Source organism: Bactrocera tryoni, chromosome 1 (assembly GCF_016617805.1).
Source record: "Bactrocera tryoni isolate S06 chromosome 1, CSIRO_BtryS06_freeze2, whole genome shotgun sequence".
In the NCBI taxonomy this organism is placed as follows: domain Eukaryota; kingdom Metazoa; phylum Arthropoda; class Insecta; order Diptera; family Tephritidae; genus Bactrocera; species Bactrocera tryoni.
The window spans coordinates 71,240,745-71,259,765 of NC_052499.1; the positions used below are offsets into that span (position 1 = coordinate 71,240,745).

Here is a 19,021-nt window from a genome sequence, read left to right on the forward strand (position 1 = left end):
TAAAATATTTCAATTTTTTCAGTATTATCAACATAGTACTGATTAGCTGCTGACAGTGTAATTAGAAATTTCGCTGTGTTTTTATGTTGACAAATAACGCAAGAGAATTTTAGAACTATTCTGCTTGAAAATCAATACTCTGTGAATCAAAATCTTTTGAAAATCTTACGGAAAACTGGCAACTTCCATTACAAAGGCATTAAACTAAAATTCGGTTAAAACATAGTATGCCACCAAATACCTAATATAATATATAATTTACAGTGATACTAGCAATATTGTGCAGATAAGCTTTCAAACCGGCTATTTATGTCCTGAAGGACACAATTTTTTTTAAATAAAATTGGCTAATTTGTTGTTGTAAACAAATTAAACGTTACCTCCTAAATAGCAGAAAATCTGGAGTTGTGAACTACACCGACTTTGAAGACGTGAGTGTTGAGTAAAACCCGTTAAAATTTAGATTTCTTATACTCTAATCGACTTGAAATTTAAAAACGTTATTGAAAAACCTTGCCGTTATGTCAATATGGGGACAGTCTGAAGATCAAGGTGAAATATCTAGATCTTATTCTTGATAGAAAACTCTCATCGATACCATATATTGATGAGAAGGTACGAAAGAAATCGGTTGTCTTATACTGCTGTAGAGGAGCTATAGAGAAAAGTTGTGGACTCTCACCAAAGTTGGTGACCGTGGCCAAGTCAATAATGTTCTATGGTATACTCGCTATGTGGAGGGCGCTCGAATGTGCTACATGTGCTAAGACTATTGAAGGTGTCCAAAGAGAGTATCTCATCGGCTTAGCTTGTGCACTGCAAACTACCAACAATAGTACTTACTGCCATTTTGTACACGTTGCTTCAGCTTAAAATTAAAACTTCGATCACTACGTCGCTGAAGCAATGCCCTAACCAGAGAGAGTACCCTTGGCCCGCTCACATTGGAATGGAACCGAGATGGATTTCGATTGGCGACTTGTATTCTAGCATTGCAGCAATTGATCCCACGTGCACTTAGCAGGCGCTGGTCCTGTGCGATTCCTTTTGACCTAGAGTAGATCGCAGAAAGTCTTCTGAACTTCTTGCTCTTAGAAAAGTTCAAATTTTCGCAATAGTAGGACTTCTTACTGGACATTGAGAGTTTAAAAGACCTTATGTTAGATGAAACCACCCAGCCACTTTCTTCTACAACTTTGAACGAGTGAGTGGTTATACATCAGGCAGTAAGGAGGGCGTTCAAAGTTGAATGTGATGTTGCATTACAACCGGGTGCCGGCAGAGTAGTACGGCAGAGGTGAGCCTCGAACCCTACCATACCAATTGGTACTGAAAAATACCTGGCATTTTCCGGGCGCTGATCAACGCATTGATATGATCCGCTGTATTTTGGAGCGCCGTGGGGTTAGGCTGCCGTCAGCGGGTACCCACGCTAACTACACCGGACGTTGTTTCTACCGTATTGGACCTCGAACCCTTGTTTGGAAAAGTATTTTATTTGATATCTTCATAAAAGTTGGCTAAAATTATTATCCAAGGCATTATTATAATCTGCGAATAAATTGTTCAGACGGGAAAACTATAGCATAGACAAATTTTTTTATTTGAGAAAATATTTTCACTAAATTTGGCACAGATTAAAAGCTTAGGTGCCATTACAATCACCGTAGAAATTGTTTAGATGGGACAACTTTTTCAAATCACCTTTTTCGATTCAGAACCTGCGTACTGTCTTTATGTCCAATAACATGCAGCTTCAGAAAAATAAGATATAAAAAAAGCTATTAATTTAAGTTAGCTTTTGAGGAGAGTTGTCACTCTTTTTAAAATTTGCAGTATAGAGAAAATCCGAAGGTAAAAAAATTATTATGTTAGAGGCTCATATTAACCTAAGTTACTTTATGTTGTGCATTTCATTCATAATGAAACAAATATGAATATGTGTTTCTAATACCTAAAATATGTTTTGTGAAATTATGCTTATCCTCTTCTCAATGAAGTAAATTTTTTAGAAACGTGCATGAATATTCCAATAAATCAATAATTCTGAAAATAAGTATTAATTGAAAATATGAATAAAAGTCATAAACCTTCTTGGAAATTTGGAGAAACAAAGAAAATGCAGATAAACTAAATCCCAAAGAATTCGGAAATATACAAGTACACCCAAAAAGGTATAAAAATCATAATTTTCTTAAAAAAAAAAAAGAATCTGCTTAGCGATTTAAGTCCTTTGTTTGCATTATTCGATGGGCGGTGCAACCATTTTCAGCTACTCTGCTCTATGCAACCTTTATTAGAGAAGGTGCCAGAAGGACCTTTGCAATACATTGCGTACAGGTATGTGAATAAATATCAAAAATATCAAGGGAGCGTGGAAAGTGCAAAATTTAGCGCTTCACATTTAGGTTATCCGCAAGTGGCTCAAGGTCGTATGAGATCTGCCATGTGTTGAGGTGTGTAAAAATAAACAAAAACACAGCGAATATATTTTGCTGTTGATTGCATGTCGTAAATTAGCTAAAAATGTATATCAAATTCAACAATTTGGCGAAAATAAAATTCGCGGCCTTATAAGGGACTGGATAATTACAAATACCATGAATAATCACTACAATACAATAAATACAAAAATACAAGTGTTAAGCAGTTGAAGGAGTTGGGTATAATTGAATATTCACCCTTATTTGAATTGTTTTGCTTCTTTACTTTTTTCCGCACTCAACAACCGACTAGTTCATATAGGCGCCAATACCAAGCATTCAATTGCAATAACCGTAAATTATGCTGCTAATCAACTGGTGCGCTCTGCTCTACCAACCCGCCAACTCGCCAACGACGCTCGTCCGAAATATTTCATTACATTTGCGAGATTTTTTTTATTTTTCTCTGTATTAACTGTTAATTAAAAAGAAAGCAAAAGAAGCGAAGCTTTAATTCGTTTTCTATTTATTCACTGCTGTTGATTACAAATACAAACAGCAGAAAGAGGCAACAGTGCGATGCCAAACGAAGAGCACTGCAAAAGGGAAAAAACACCATTTCGCTTTTATAAAATTTCGATAATTTTGCTGTTCCACTTTCAAGGATTGAGTTTACTTTGTTGTTAGCGGGCTAAATCAGTTAGAGCGGGTGGGCGGGACGTAGATAAAGAAAGGGTAAATAGTACTTAAGCAGTTGATTTACGGGTGTTTATGTATGTGTGCGTGCTATTTGAGTGCGTATCAGCCCGTTATGTATATACATATGTACTTTCGAGATGAGTGAGCTCATATAATTAGAGCGAAATCCCATTAATGCTAATTAGTTGTGAAGTTCTGAAAAAAAAAAAAGGTTCAAAATGGGTAACTTTCAAGCATGAAGAGGAAATGTTATTTGCAAAGGGTGCTATCCCATGGGCTTTCGGTACAAAAATTTAACTGTGTATAAATATTTAATTAGTAATGTAGCCTAAATGGCAAAAAATTGTGAGCCCCAACGGGGGTTAGAAAACTCCATTGTATTTAAAGTGGTGAAAAGTAAACAGTTGTGAGAAATAAATTTACTTTAAGAATAGTCTTGGTTAGTTGCAGCAATTATATCAGATTGTGTGAATTCCTGTTATTCAGTTTACATTGAAAGTTTGGACAGCTCGGAATTATCAAACAGTGAAACGTGACTAGAGAATTCTCTGTTTTGGATCTGTCCTCTTCTGCTCTCTAAGATGTAATTCTGTATACGTCAGGTTATATAATGGCACACAATACTAGGGATAGGTAAAATTACTCCAACAATTTTTATTAGGTTAATATAGGTCACATTCAATTAATTATCCTTCAGTTGTACTTCGAACTTGGACTACTAAATACAATCCTTTGTGTAGTCACAAATTAGAACTGCTGTTATCAGATCTTCTATGCTAACAAAGCGCCTTGAGGCCAACATATAGTAAATCTGCTTATGCGTTTTACTCCGCCGTGGTCTCCCAAAGGAGGTACCATCAAGAGTGTATTGCTTAGATCCTTTTCTTCTTCCAAACAGCTTCTATAACTGTCATCCGTTAAGTTCAAGCAATCACTAGACAGAACCCCTAATACAGACTAGCCTTAATTTCCGATCCACTTTGAGCAATATATATTTTTTGATAGGCGCCAAAACTAAAGGTAGCCTAAAGCTAGAACGAAACTCTGCCGAAACCCAGTTACGCAGTATTAGAACGCACGAAGAGAGCGCAACTCGAACCCATTCTCAATTTATTGATAGCGGGGCCTTTTCTTGTCAACTCGTCAGCTTTTTAATTAACTATGATTCCGCTACAGCCTGGTACCCAATCTAGCCTTTTCTCGAAATGGTTAGATTATCTAGATAGCGGGTTCAGGCAATCGTTTAGTAATCTCTAACGCACCGTAAGCGGCATTAAATAGAGAACACAACATTTTTAAACAATAGCGTGTCGTCTTTTGAAAATAAAAAAAATGTATCTATTAGTTCGGGATATTTAAATTCAATGTTTGAAAAAAAAATAAATATTTGCCCAAAAATAGAGAGTTTTCGTATTCGAAATCGAATAGTTTGTTATCATTTTCGAAGATAAATCTAATGGCCGTTCCTACGAAAATAAGTTCCAAGTAACCAAAGCGCAGATTTGCATGTGGCCACGAACTTGCAACTCGACACCGTTCGTCTTTTCAGCAATATTTCCAGTCGCTACCAAATCCGAATGACATATTTGTTGTCTTCATAGAATTGTGAGATGATTTTTTGGATCACATGCACACTCTCGGAGTAGCGTTCGCTGTTGACAATTTGGCAAAAACTAACATTTTCTATCAATCCTTAAAACCGCACTTTATATTTGGTTCCACAAATTTGTGTTTTCATAACAAAAAAGCTGAGCTACTCAATAGCTCAAAAACAAAAAGGCACTCCAAAACCATATCGAGGTAGCGTGCGACCACCACGCGGTGAAACTTTCTCAACCAGGCAATGAGCAAGCAAAACGTGGCACAAATTTAATAAAAAAAGGAGTTCGCCAGCACAAAGAACGCTCATTATGCTCATTATGGCGCGCGAGAAAATCATTATGTCTACAAATATTTTTTCGCTTAAAATAAAAATAATGAAAACTCGGATTGTTTGTTCTTTGCTTTTTCCTTATTTTTCCTACTTATGGGCTTGTAGAACGTGTTGTTGCAGTTTTTTTTTCTTTTGAAACAAAATTATTTGCCGAACAACAACAACAACAAAGCAGTCATCCACCGCTGCAAATGGCAATGAGCTACGCTGCCGACCGAATCGAACAACTTTCAATAGCAAAAAGCATGTAACTCGCTCGCGCGAGAACACAGGAAGTGTGCGAGATTCGTGTTTTCACCGTTGTAAATGAGAAAGCAATTATGAGCGGTCGAATGAATTCTGAATTGCACTTCCACAGCTGAACTCATGAGCAACGCTGCGAAGCCTCGCATTCGCTTAATAATGAAACACTTGTGCGCTGCTGCTAATGGGGGAGGAATGTATATAAATGAGATGCGACTCCGGTGGCGCGGAAAGCGGCTGCTGAGGTAAATATTTGCATATCCTGGTGCGCACTTTTTGCTGCTCCTTCGTATAATGTTGTTTGCTTAACTTCTGTTCTTAATGTGATTGTCTATATTAATGACAATTATTGTTGCCATCGTCGCCGTTGTTGTTGTTGTAGCTGTAGAACTTTTATTGTGTCATTGCACGGCGCACATTTATCAATAAATGTTCAATGGACATAATTGGCACTTTTGCCATTTATTACCGGACTAATGAAACGTTTAACGCAACTGTCGAGTTGCGATGGCAAGCGCTCTTCTCCCTTGGCTATAATTACTGTATGTGTGAATATGCGGTTATGGGTGTATTGTGCAGCTTAATTACGATTTGACATGCGATATTGAAATTCATGAAAAGGAATTGTGAATATGAAAATTACATTTTTGTTGCGAAAATTTGTAAAGCAAGAAAGCGTTAGAAATGAAAGTTGACTCACAAGAATCCCATATTAACAGTAAGTTCGATTTAGAGTGTATAAAAAAAAAAAAAACAATTTTATTACGCAGTGAAATTGAATTCTTGCATAATCAAATATAGGTAGCACTGCCGAAACTCCACATTTTAGACTCTGACTGATATTAACTACTTTCAAAGGAAAGCTCTAGTGTATACGAGCATACTAGATCGTTTCGATTTTTTGTTCTATAAAATCGCTTATGCGGTAAATGTTCTACAGATCATTCTGAAACACTTTACCTAAGAGAATATGAGTTTAAAAACTGTTTCGGGCTGGTGATTTTTAAGGTGAAGTTTTTTTTCAGAGATTATAAAAATTTCTTCGTCAGTTTTTGGGGGAAGACTTAAAAAAGTTTCTCGTGCGTCGCTCTCGAGTGTTGGGCATCACCGTTAGACTATTTCCTGTGGGACTACATCAAGTCTATGATCTATGCCAACAACCCAGCGACGATTGATGAACTTCATTCGAATATTAAACGTGATATTGCAGCAGTATCGGCAGATTAATGTTTGAAAACCGTCGAAAATTGTTTTTTTTTTATGCATAGAAGCATCGAATGAACTTTCATAGGAATAAAAAATGTCATTAATATTTATTTAAAAAAACTTTAGTAGTGCTGTTATTGAAAAACCAGTTATTTATAAGAAAATATATAAAATAAACCAAAACGTTAATCATAATTCACAAAAGGATATACTATAAAAATATCTTTATTTTGTTTATAACAGATCAGTTCACTTGACAGCTACATGCTATAGTGGTCTGATCTGAACAATTTCCTCTATAATAATAGCACTATCTGCTATAATAAATAATCCGTGCAATAATTTAGAGATGATAATTTGTTAAATATAAAAGATTTCTATCCAAAAACTTTCTTTTCACCAGCAATGGCAGCTATAAGATCGTTTGTGCTATATGACAGGCATGTACCCTGGAAGACGGAGGTAACAGATTGCACAAACATATTGAAACGTATTCAGCTGTTCACTAACACAGTTACATTTTCTGGAATTTTCAATTGAATGGGAGAAGTAAGATAGACAAAAATTATCGACATTCTAAACATATTGTATTATTAACTTGCTAGAATAGGAGAGACGAATGCCCAATTTTTCAAGAAGAAGAAAACGAAAAGCGCAGTTTATTTTGTATTTTAAAGAGGTAAGTTCGTTATTTCATAATTTGATATTTTATAATTAATTTCTTATACATATAAATGTTTATGTTATTAATTTCTTTTATATAGAGGAAACGAAAAAGCTTAACAAGGAGAAAAAGGTAAGCATTGTGAATTGAATGTCGTGTGTGTAATTAAAATTTTTAATATTACAGAAATAATTTGGAGCATTTGGATGCGTATAACAAAGACGCACCGTTCAATTAGTCGCATCACCGGTGACTTGGAGGACGAGCATTATGTGGAGCTCGCAATTACTTTAAGTGAATATTTGATTATTTTGATTTTATTATTAAATAAAGCGAAATAATAAAAAAAAACTGAATTTTATTTAAAAGAATTGAATTTGCTAGAAGTAACAAATGGGTAACAAATAATATTGTTAATGCTTATTCCTACTAACATGTTTATATGTTATAGGTAGCAAACTGATAACCAAAATAATACAGATATTCGGGTAACAAATACTTTTTGTCATCCATAACGCATAGGTGAGCTATACACTAACAAAAGAATTTGTTACCCGTAACATACTGTGAAGAGATTTACTAACAAATGTATGTATTCTGTTAGAACAAGGCAGCATGCGATATTTGTCATTGGTGAGAGCGAGATAACCATTGAACATTAAATAGTAGTAGTAGTAAAAGTAACAACTTTTTTCCCACTCTCTGAACAAAAGTAACAAATATTTTAACGAATGCAAAAGTGAACAATAACAACTCGCTTACACGTTTTCTAACAGCTACCCGTCTTGCAGGGTATATACTATAGTACGTGTGATCGATAATTGAGGCACTAGCTCGCTTATATACAGACGGACATGGCTACACCAAATCAGCTCATCAAGCTTATCTCTTATTTTTACACATTCTTTCTGTTTTTCTTACAATTGAAATACTGGTTTCTCCATTAGCGGTCACAGCACATGCAAACTATTTTATCTACACCTTGATGAGCCTCTGTTCTGTTATGTAGAAAGCTTCAACACCTTCATTTGGTTTAATTTTCTTAAGTGCCTATGAAAGAAGTCTTCATAATCTTGCTCGTTATCGTCATTCGCGTACGTGTATCTGACGCTAGCTAGACAGCTGTAGTTAAGAGTTACTAGACGGCCTTTAATTGGCAAATTTTTCTCCTTTAGGAACGATTTAATCTCAAAAACGCCTAATTTTAGAAAAATTTTCACAAAATTCCAAAGGTACCAGTACCTGCAGGCAAAATGATTCAGAAAACCATTCCTTGAATATAGCCGACGTCATCCAGGCGGTTGTTGAACCATTGTATTCGATGAGGCACTGCTAGTTTTTAATGCAGCGTGGATTCTTTTCCTCCCCAATTACCAAGATTTTAAGTCGATGAGATTCAGTGTTAAACACCACAACACAAAAATGTAATTTGCAACATTCCCTGCATTCACAAAATTCAAAACAATTTACCGTAAAGAAGCTCAAAATAAAGAAGAAGGAAGACGAGTTGCGGGCAGATATTACTAAACTATTAAAAAGTTCCCTCCATACTGAAGGAGAACCCATTTGAAGCATTGTTTGTTGAATGAAAGAAAATAAAGACAAAAGATTTTGAATTTAAGTCAATTAAAGGCAAAACTGAGGCTGTTTATCCGTTATTATTTTAGTCTTAAGACTTACCTTTTCTGTAATCGCATAATATTCTGCCTTTTTTGAATAACAAAACTTTTGAAGGGTGCCTCGAAATTAACGAAAGGTAGGAATTAAATACAGGGTGTCCCAAAATTAGTGCCAGATTTATATTTGTCGCTATTTGTATAGCAAAAACATCGTCTGCTGATAATTTAAACTTAATAAATATGGAGCGTTATGCGAAAAGAAAACGCGTCTCCATTACATACCAATATTTCAAAAATGATGAAAGATTGGCGGCCACAGTGCGAAAATGTCATATAAAATATACAGTCTTTTCACTTCGTCAACTGTATTTAATTCCAATCATGGGGTAATTTTGGGACACCCTTTACAAGTTCTGTAAATAATATGTTTACTAATTCTGTCAAACGTAGAGACTAAAATAAATAGTTTAAGAAAGAAACAAAAGACTTTGTGCGGTGTGCCTCAGAACAATGCTTGTTTAGGTCCTCTACCTGCGCGCTTCTGTATCTGCTATTCTTATACCACTGTTCTTTCGCATAAAAGTGCGGCTGCGCAGAAGATTGACATCAGTCACCACTTTCACTTGAGATTAGCGGTCCGATTTCTAAGCAACAGCGGCTACCAAAATGACATCAGGAAATAACGAACAAATCGCTACCAAACTCAATCAACATGTGAAGGAACATCTCAGAGCAAGTCAACAAAAAAAATCAGTTGAAGAACTAGATGCCATGATCGGTTTGCTTCTGTTGAATAAACCAAATGTTGTCGAATCACCGGTAACAACCGAAGCTACAGAAACTGTACAAGCACCAATGACAGCAGTTGCAACAACAAGTAGAGAAACACAGGCGACAACAGAAGCAGCTGAAACAATATGCGCATCAACAAGTACACGAACAGCTCAACCAACAACTTTACAAGCAACACCAACAACACGAACATCCTCACCAATGCAAACACTTATAAAAGCGGTGGTAATAACAGAATCACTAGAAACAACAAAAGCACGAACAACAGTAGTGGCACCAGCCACTATAGATGGACCAGCACCAGAAACTACACAATCACCAACAATAGCACGTTTACCAACAGCAACGATTGCACCTACAGTTATACAATCACCAATAGGTGCAAATACAGAAGCACCAATCACAAGCAATGCATCAACAAGTATGCAAACACCAACAATATTTGTGCCCAAAGCCAGAAGCACACCAACAACTGTGCAACCACCAGAAAGAACACATCCAACACATTCTATAATGAATGCATCAAGAATACATTATACAGTAGCTCCAGACACAACAATACAAGCACCAACGCCACAGCGATATGCAGCAGCAGCGCAACCAGAAACCACACAACAACAACAACAACAACTAGTAAAATATAATCCAACAACAATACGTTATGCAGCAGCAGCAGCTCCACCAACAACAAGACATTATCCAACAACAATACGTTATGCAGCTGCAGGCTCACGTCCACCAACAGCGCAACAAGCGCTAGCAGCAGCAGTTGTACCCGTGGCACCTCCACAAAGAAGATATTTACCCCAGCTTTTCGAAGCCGTGATAAATAGGTTAAAGCAAAGACGAAGACGAGTGCCAGCACATTCAACGATACAATCAGCTTGGGTAGCACTGGCTGAATTACAAGCATCATTCGGGCATGGTCAGCTGGATGACGAGCCAATGGATCATCGAGACGTGGTAATGAACAGACTTTGCGACGAATATATGCACGTCATGACATTATTAAACGATTTTATGTTTACAGCATTCGAAGAATAGTTCATAGTTTTAAGTTTTTAATTACGATTAGTTATCAGATTTTGGAAATTTGAATAAAAATAATAGGTTTTAAAAGGCCACTCCAAGGCCCAAAAACAGAAGTTTTATATTTCATATTTGTTTCTTTCAGGTTTTATTCAACAGGTTTAATCCGAAATTGCGGCGTTAGTTTTCACCTTTTTCAAGATGATCGCCACGGGCATCTTTTGTTTTACATAAAAAGTAGCAGTAAACTGCAAAAATAATAAAAAGATCGAATTTTAATTTATTTAAACATCTCCTTAATTATCGGAATACAACGACCAAAACACTTGTTGTTGCCTTGGTCAAAATACACTTTTTTCCAATCCTCGAAATAGTTAATTATCGGAATGGCCTTCAACGAGCGTAGCGATTCACCATAATTGTCTTCAACAGACTCAAAACGGAGCTTGAGTTTGTTTGTTGAGATGCACTATGTGACGGTAAAATATCGTCGTGTAAAAATCAAGAGTTTTCGGCCCATAATTCCGGCCTCTTTTTATACTCTCGCAACAAAGTTGCTAAGGAGAGTATTATAGTTCTGTTCACATAACGGTTGTTTGTAAGTCCTAAAACTAAAAGAGTCAGATATAGGGTTATGTATACCAAAGTGATCAGGGTGACGAGTAGAGTTGAAATCCGGATGTCTGTCCGTCCGTCTGTCCGTCCGTCCGTGCGAGCTGTAACTTGAGTAAAAATTGAGATATCATGATGAAACTTGGTACACGTATTTCCTGGCTCCGTAAGAAGGTTAAGTTCGAAGATGGGAAAAATCGGCCTACTGCCACGCCCACAAAATGGCGGAAACCGAAAACCTATAAAGTGTCATAACTTAGCCATAAATAAAGATATTAAAGTGAAATTTGGCACAAGGGATCGCATTAGGGAGGGGCATATCTGGACGTAATTTTTTTGGAAAAGTGGGCGTGGCCCCGCCCCATACTAAGTTTTTTGTACATATCTCGGAAACTACTATAGCTATGTCAACCAAACTCTATAGAGTCGTTTCCTTCCGGCATTTCCATATACAGTTCAAAATGGAAGAAATCGGATATTAACCACACCCACCTTCCATACATAGGTTATGTTGAAAATCACTAAAAGTGCGTTAACCGACTAACAAAAAACGTCAGAAACACTAAGTTTTACAGAAGAAATGGCAGAAGGGAGTTGCATCCAGTCCTTTTTTAAAAATTGAAAGTGGGCGTGGCCTCGCCCACTTATGGACCAAAGACCATATCTCAGGAACTACTAGACCGATTTCAACGAATATATAATTCGGTATATAATATTTTCTTAACACCCTGATGACATGTACGAAATACGGGTGAAATCGGTTCACAACCACGCCTTCTTCCAATATAACGCAATTTTGAATTCCATCTGATGCTTTCTCTGTATACATTAGGAACCAATGATGATAACGGAATAAAACGTTACACAAATACGGTATTTGAAAAATATGTAAATAACGGATAATGAAATCTCGATTATCACTTTATCATGCGAGAGTATAAAATGTTCGGTGACACCCGAACTTAGCCCTTCCTTACTTTTTATGAATAGCTTCGCACAAACGACGCATAACACTCCCTATTCCTTGTTGACAGTTTGGCCGGTCGGAAGGAATTCGTTAATATTTTTGATGCTTTGACGTGGTTGGTGTAGGCTTACCTTTGTCACGATATTCGGCCGATTGTTTGTCTGTTTTCTGATCATAAGATCCAAGACTCATCGTTAGTAATAATATGTTTCATGACATGCTGGTTGTCGGAAAGCGTTGTTTCAAAGGAAGGAAGGATTCAAGGATGACTCAAGGAATTTTACTTATCGTGAAAATAGTCAAAACGCATTTATTTGTTACCTAAGGAACAAGATTCATATTTTAGGTGGTTCAAACACCTCGAATCTTCCAGAGTATCATATGTAAATTTGTATATATTTCAATTATTAAGAGTAATCACATAGTATATAGTATATAGTACATACTCAGATCATTTTAACATTTGAGCCCTTTTTGTTTGTTTACAGTAACTTAAAATATTCTAATCGCAAAAAATGGAATTAAATCGCATAAATTAATTTGATAAATTTTTACAGGTTTCGAAGTAGATTAATTAAGCAGCACTGCATCGATGGGCTTAATTCAATTTTTGCCGGTGAAGCTCATTCAAAGGCCACTGTTTATTGATGAACTCAATTGAGGTCGTAGATCACTCCAAGGAAAATTTGTCTCTAAAAATTCAATTGTTGTTTCGGAAACTATTAATGCTGTGGGCAGACTGACTGAAACAAAAATTTCCATGCAAATGTTTGAAAAAAAAAACACAAAAAGATCAGTAAATTCTGTGTGGTAATCACAACCATTTGTGTATCACTCTTCACTACGGTGATGAAGTCTCTCAGAAATTGACCGAAACCGCAGGATTTTTGAGTCCTGAAAGCATCGATTTGATAAGTCATTCACAGTATAATCCTGACTTAGGACCGAATGACTTTTTTTTATTTCCGTACCTAAAAGATAAACTAATAAATTTTTATTTGGTTTGAAGATACCTCAGTTCGAGTGGCAAAAGTTCTTTCACAATTGGTTCAAACGCATGCCAGAGTATATAGATCTTAATGGAGAATATTTTGAAAAAAAATTAAGTGACTTTCGATGATCGATACTTGATTTTGTTCCCTAATCCCGAAATATGAATGGCCATCCTCGTAGAGTACAGTTTTCAACCACACACCAACTTTGATATATATAAATAAAAATATAACTCACAGGATATACCAAAAAATACTCGTATATCAGTGATATTTATGAAGGCCCGCATTCAGGTTTTCAAACATTTTATGAATTAACAAACGCAAATTGCAATTAAGAACAATGAAAGCAGAATCTCAGCGCATATTTCTGCTAGGAAACAAATAACGGCGCACATTGAATGACAACAATAAAACTAGCAAGAGCTGCTAATGGCCGTTGAAAGGACAGAGCAGGGGAGGGCTAGAAAATATGTCACAAGGAATGTGCATACCAAGACGTAACAACAACAAAGAAAGATGCTCCAAGTGGCCAAAAACAACAAACGATTTATTTTCACATTCCATCACAGACAAAGCAAAAACGCCGAGTGATCACAAGGACACAACAACACACTACCACACATACACATACATTAACACAATCAGTGAAGCCTTTCTCCTACATTCCCGCTTGTTTTTTGTGTTATTGACAATGTTGCTGTCGTACGTGTCGCCGCATGAAAATGATAATTTATTGCCAACGACACAAATATCGCTTTACAACAACAACAGAAGCATAAAACTAATAAAAGAAAGTTAAGTAATACTTTGCTTAGAGTAATAGCCGAAGCGCTACAGCATAGTATACCAGCTGTGAGATGAGAAGGAGGTATGGTTGTTGTTGGTGGTTGAGAAAAAATCGCTGTGACTTACATCGACATTAATGCCAGACACCGGAAAGACCAGCGTGGGCGGTGACTCCTTGGGCACATAGCGATAGAATTCCTCAGTGCCGAAATACCAGCGAACCGAATAGAGAGCAGCCTGCAATGAGAAAGCGTGAGAGAGAGAGTGAGAAATAGAGCAAAAATAGTTAATAAATAAGTGCAAAAAGAAGCGCAAACATAGACACACAGCGGGGGTGAAGAGTACTGGTGTCGAGGCAGTGTGTGCCAGCAGGCAAGTGGTAAGTGGCATTAGAGACGAATTACCGTGCAATTAATTTAATTGAGAAGCTCACAGTGAACAGCATGCCAGACATTCTAAATAAAATAATATGGACGTAATGAATGGCGGGTGACGGCAGCGTTCCAAGCAGATTGCACAGTGGCAACTGTCAAGTGACAACTGATGGCAGCGGCGCTGTACGGTGCCTAATATTTATGGCACAAAGCAAGTTAGGTTTACAAATTTTAAGTGCTCACTGCAATAATTGTCGCCTGCTGGGGGCATGTTGGTATTGCAAGTGCAACGAAATGGCACACCTGCTGTGGGAAAATTGCGCAAATATTTATCTGTACAAATCTGTGGGAATTAAACAACAGCGTTCACAACAACAAATAGTATATAACGGTTAATGTTAACATACCTGCCCCAAATCGTATTGGCATGAGAGCGTCGCTGCGTTGCCCATTATAACTGCCTCCGGCACGAATATCTTCAGGTCCTTTAAACAGTGCGCTGTCGTTGCGATGCACGGCGTATGAGTAACCAATGAGTTGTGTTATTTTGAAAAGAAAAGATAAACTCGGAATATGTTACAATTTAATTAATTTAGAGTTTGCAAATGTTTTTGATTATGTAATTATTTAAATATAATACTATTTTTTAACAAGCTTTTATTATGACCAACTATAAATGCTGAGGATTGATTAAAAAATGGGTCAGGATGCCACACATTTTAAACAAAACACAGAGTTTTATTAGAGAAATTTACAAAATAAGCATTTTGTGTTGAATAAGCAGCACCGAATTTTATCATCAATTAACGAAAAGCATAAAAAAAATTCTTAATTTTTTTAAGTAGTTGCCACCCTTATTTAATTTATTTTTATACATTTATATATCGTAGTTAATTAATTGTTTAAAATAATTTTTGATAATTTATAGTTATAAATACAAACTATTAAAAAAAATTATTTCAAGTATTCTTTCTCTTTATCTCTAATTAATGAGTAAAAACATTGATTTTATTTCTAAAACACTGAAACATGAATGGATTTGGAATGAATGTTATCTAACAGCGAATCAATTTATATTGATACAATTACATAACTTAATTATTTATTATAATCAGAGGATAACGCATGAAAGGAAGGTTTAAATAAAACACGGTAAAGTGATCGAAAGAGTGAAAAACTGAAAAAGTTATGCAGAATTCGTAGAAATAATGAATATACCTCGCAGCACCATTTAGTTTATCATAAAAATGCATAATGAAAGTAATAGAATATTTACACGGTGCGTTCCAAAGTAAATATGTTCCAAGTAAACTTTTTGAATCTAGCGCCCCCTGGAGGCGCCATCCATATGTCGCGTTAGAATCTGTTATCTTTATCGATTGTCTAGTGAGAATTTCATGACATTTCATCGATTGGGAGTGAAGTTATTGTGTTTTAAGTGTCAGTATGTTGGTGCTATCGGTGCGAAAATGAGCTTAGAACAAAGAGCCAACATTAGATTTTGTTTTAAAATTGGTGAAGTTTTTACCGAAACGTTTCAATTGATGAAACAAGTTTATGGCTATGATTGCCTATCTCGTAGCAGAGTGCACAAGTGGTTTCAGCGTATTTAAAGTGGTCGTGAGGACATAAACGACGACATGACAACATTTGGGCTAATCAAAATCCGTGATCACGGGATATTCCATCGAAACTGTGCGTGAATTCAACAAAAGTCAGCCAAAGTCATCATTGAAATTCAAGCGTTATGCAGACGTAGAGACCATTCAAAAGGCTTACACTGGCACACTGGCGGCCATAACGGTCAACGAGCTAAAATACTCGTTCGACATGCTTTTGGACCGTGCAAAAAGCTGTATTGAAGCAGAAAGAGACTATTTTGAATAAAATAAATTGATTTTTTCGAAAAAAACATTTGTTCTGTTTTTTTTTAAGTCCTGTTTACTTTGGAATTCACCTTGTAATAAAGTCAAAACCCAGTCGAATAAGAAGCTGACACCTAATGACGAGAAATGGCTAAAACGTAAAGTGAAGGAAACCCTAAGAAAATCAGCCCCAAAAATCAACAACAAGTTTTAAATGTATTTGAAAAAGAACGTCAGTGGTTTAATACTAAAACTACTCGAAACAAGCCATTTATCAATAAACGCAAACGATAACAATTCGCTCTACCAATCTAAGCTGAACAAGTACAGTAATGATGTTATTTTTAGGGATGAATCAAAGTTCAACATAGTTGCATCAGATAACACACCAACAGTGTGAGGAAACCCAAATAAAAAGATTGAAATAGCTAATTTGCGTACGACTGTCAAACATGGAGGAGAACACGTGAGGTGTGAGGGTGTATGTCAGCACACGGAGCCAGTAATTTGATTTTTAGCCACGATATTATGAATAATATAGCTTTTCCCGAAATAAATTTATTTCCAAGTGCTGAGAAAATGGGAATCCGATACACTTTTAAGCTTTACGCGGACAACGACCCTTAAAACAACTCTTTTAATGCACGGTCATGGGCACTCTATAACTGTCAAAAATTATTAAAAACTCACGCGCAGTCTCCGGATATGAATATTATCGAGCAACTGTGGCATCAATTTAAAATAAAAATTCGAAAGTGAAAGATATCTAACAAACACGACCTCAAGAAGGCCCTTAAGGAAGTGTGGAGCTAAATTAGCGTCAATACATGTAAAAAGTTAGTCAACTCTGTGCCAAAAACGATTAATGTTGAAAAATGTCAAAGGCGGCCCAAAAAAATATTAAACACAATTTTTTTTATTCTTATTTTCCAATATTTTGCAATACAATGTCCTGTTGTATTTTAGGTGACATGCAAATTTTTGAGTTGAGGGCATTAAATATTTCTTCCGCTAAGTTAACTAATATATTTATTTTCTCTTTATGGTTAAATAACAAGCTCAAATATGAATAAATGCAGTTCTTTGCAACATTTTTTGAATTTTTGTTCTCTGTACGATTCTAAGTGTCAATCACTCTATAAACATGAAAAGGTAGCTGGGCTTCCATGCTATTACTGTTGAATTCGAGAGATCCTAATATGCAAATTTTGACATTAGTTAGAAGTCTTTGGTTATTTATCTCACAAAATATTGGTGCTGTCCGGATAGCCCCTTAAGTTCCAATGATGGATTCATCCTTTTTCACGTTTCAAATCTATCTTGTCTTTGAACAGTCGACGATTTTAACTATTCAACCAACATATTTCATTTGAAAACCACTTTAATATTGAAAATCAACATATTATCTGAAAATCTCTATAATTTGTTTGCGGAAAAAATATAAAAAAAAATATTATTTATTTGCCATAATCGTCGCCAAACCTTCAGCATGCAAAAATATGCCGTTACTTTTTGCCAGCTGCGCACGATAACAAAATATGCGATTATAGAAATTAATTAAGCTTAAATGACGGAAATTAATTTATATTATTCTATGCTAACAAAGGCCGGTGATATTGAAAAAGTTAAAAAAAAGCACACAAACAAGATATTTTATAAGCGCATATGCACGCACGTACGCATAAAATCACAAAAACACTACAAACAATTTAATTATGGGTGTGTAAGCAGCGTTGATGACAGCAGCTTTTGCGCCATTGTTGGTGTTGCCAGTGTGGCGGCACATTAAAAGCAGACAACTAACGGCTGACAATTCCTATACAAACACACACATGCAAACACAACACCGTTAAATACAAACATAAATGCGCGAAATAAATAAACTAGTTGCAAAAACGTGCTAAATAGCGCAAAATGCCAAACAAAAAGCTTAATGAAATATGTGCGCCATCACAAAAACCCAGCGGAAAAACGCAAATTATGTGAAATATTAACATAATAAAATATTAACAGAGCCAGAGAGCGTCCAACGCACGCACAATCGAACACGCGGGAGCATGGATGTGTGTGTGTATGGGCGACGCATTGCTGCGCTTGACACATAATTAAGTGGCTTCACCAGCAGCTATTAGCCAATTCTGCGTAGTCCCGTTAGCGCTGTCATTGCCGCTAACCGCAGCGCAGACGAAAGTCAATATGTCGCAGGCTCGCCGAATGAAAGTGAAAAAAATCACATAAAATTTAAATCACTTTTCGGATAATATTCTAAGAGCTAGAAGATGAGGTTTACATGGAGATTGTTGGCTAAAGGAAACGTTTAGTTTTTGTGTGGTGTTATTCGATCGATAATACCAGCTCAGCCTTTTTATACTCTCGCAACAAAGTTGCTAAGGAGAGTATTATAGTTTTGTTCACATAACGGTTGTTTGTCAGTCCTAAAACTAAAGGAGTCAGATATAGGGTTATATAAACCAAAGTGATCAGGGTGACGAGTAGAGTTGAATTCCGGATGTCTGTCTGTCCGTCCGTCCGTCCGTCTGCCTGTCCGTCCGTCCGTGCAAGCTGTAACTTGAATAAAAATTGAGATATCATGATGAAACTTGGTACACGTATTTCTTGGCTCCATAAGAAAGTTAAGTTCGAAGATGGGCAAAATCGGCCAACTGCCACGCCCATAAAATAGCGAAAACCGAAAACCTATAAGGTGTCATAACTAAGCCATAAATATTAGATATTAAAGTGAAATTTGGCACAAAGGATCGCATTAGGAAGGAGCATATTTGGACGTAATTTTTTTGGAAAAGTGGGCGTGGC

At 36.2% G+C, this 19,021-nt stretch overlaps 1 protein-coding gene across 4 annotated transcripts in view; it reads right to left on the bottom strand.

Annotated features, from left to right (window-relative positions):
* LOC120766646 overlaps positions 1–19,021 on the bottom strand; it is a 361,298-nt gene that overhangs the window by 26,185 nt on the left and 316,092 nt on the right. For 3 of the 4 annotated variants that reach the window (XM_040092269.1, XM_040092267.1, XM_040092268.1), the window contains 2 exons: positions 14,750–14,841; positions 14,095–14,205 (listed from right to left, as the gene is read on the bottom strand). In XM_040092269.1, coding sequence (XP_039948203.1) covers positions 14,095–14,205; positions 14,750–14,841 — 203 coding nt within the window. The remainder of the gene's footprint in view (positions 1–14,094; positions 14,206–14,749; positions 14,842–19,021) is intronic. The other variant, XM_040092270.1, reaches the window with a different exon arrangement.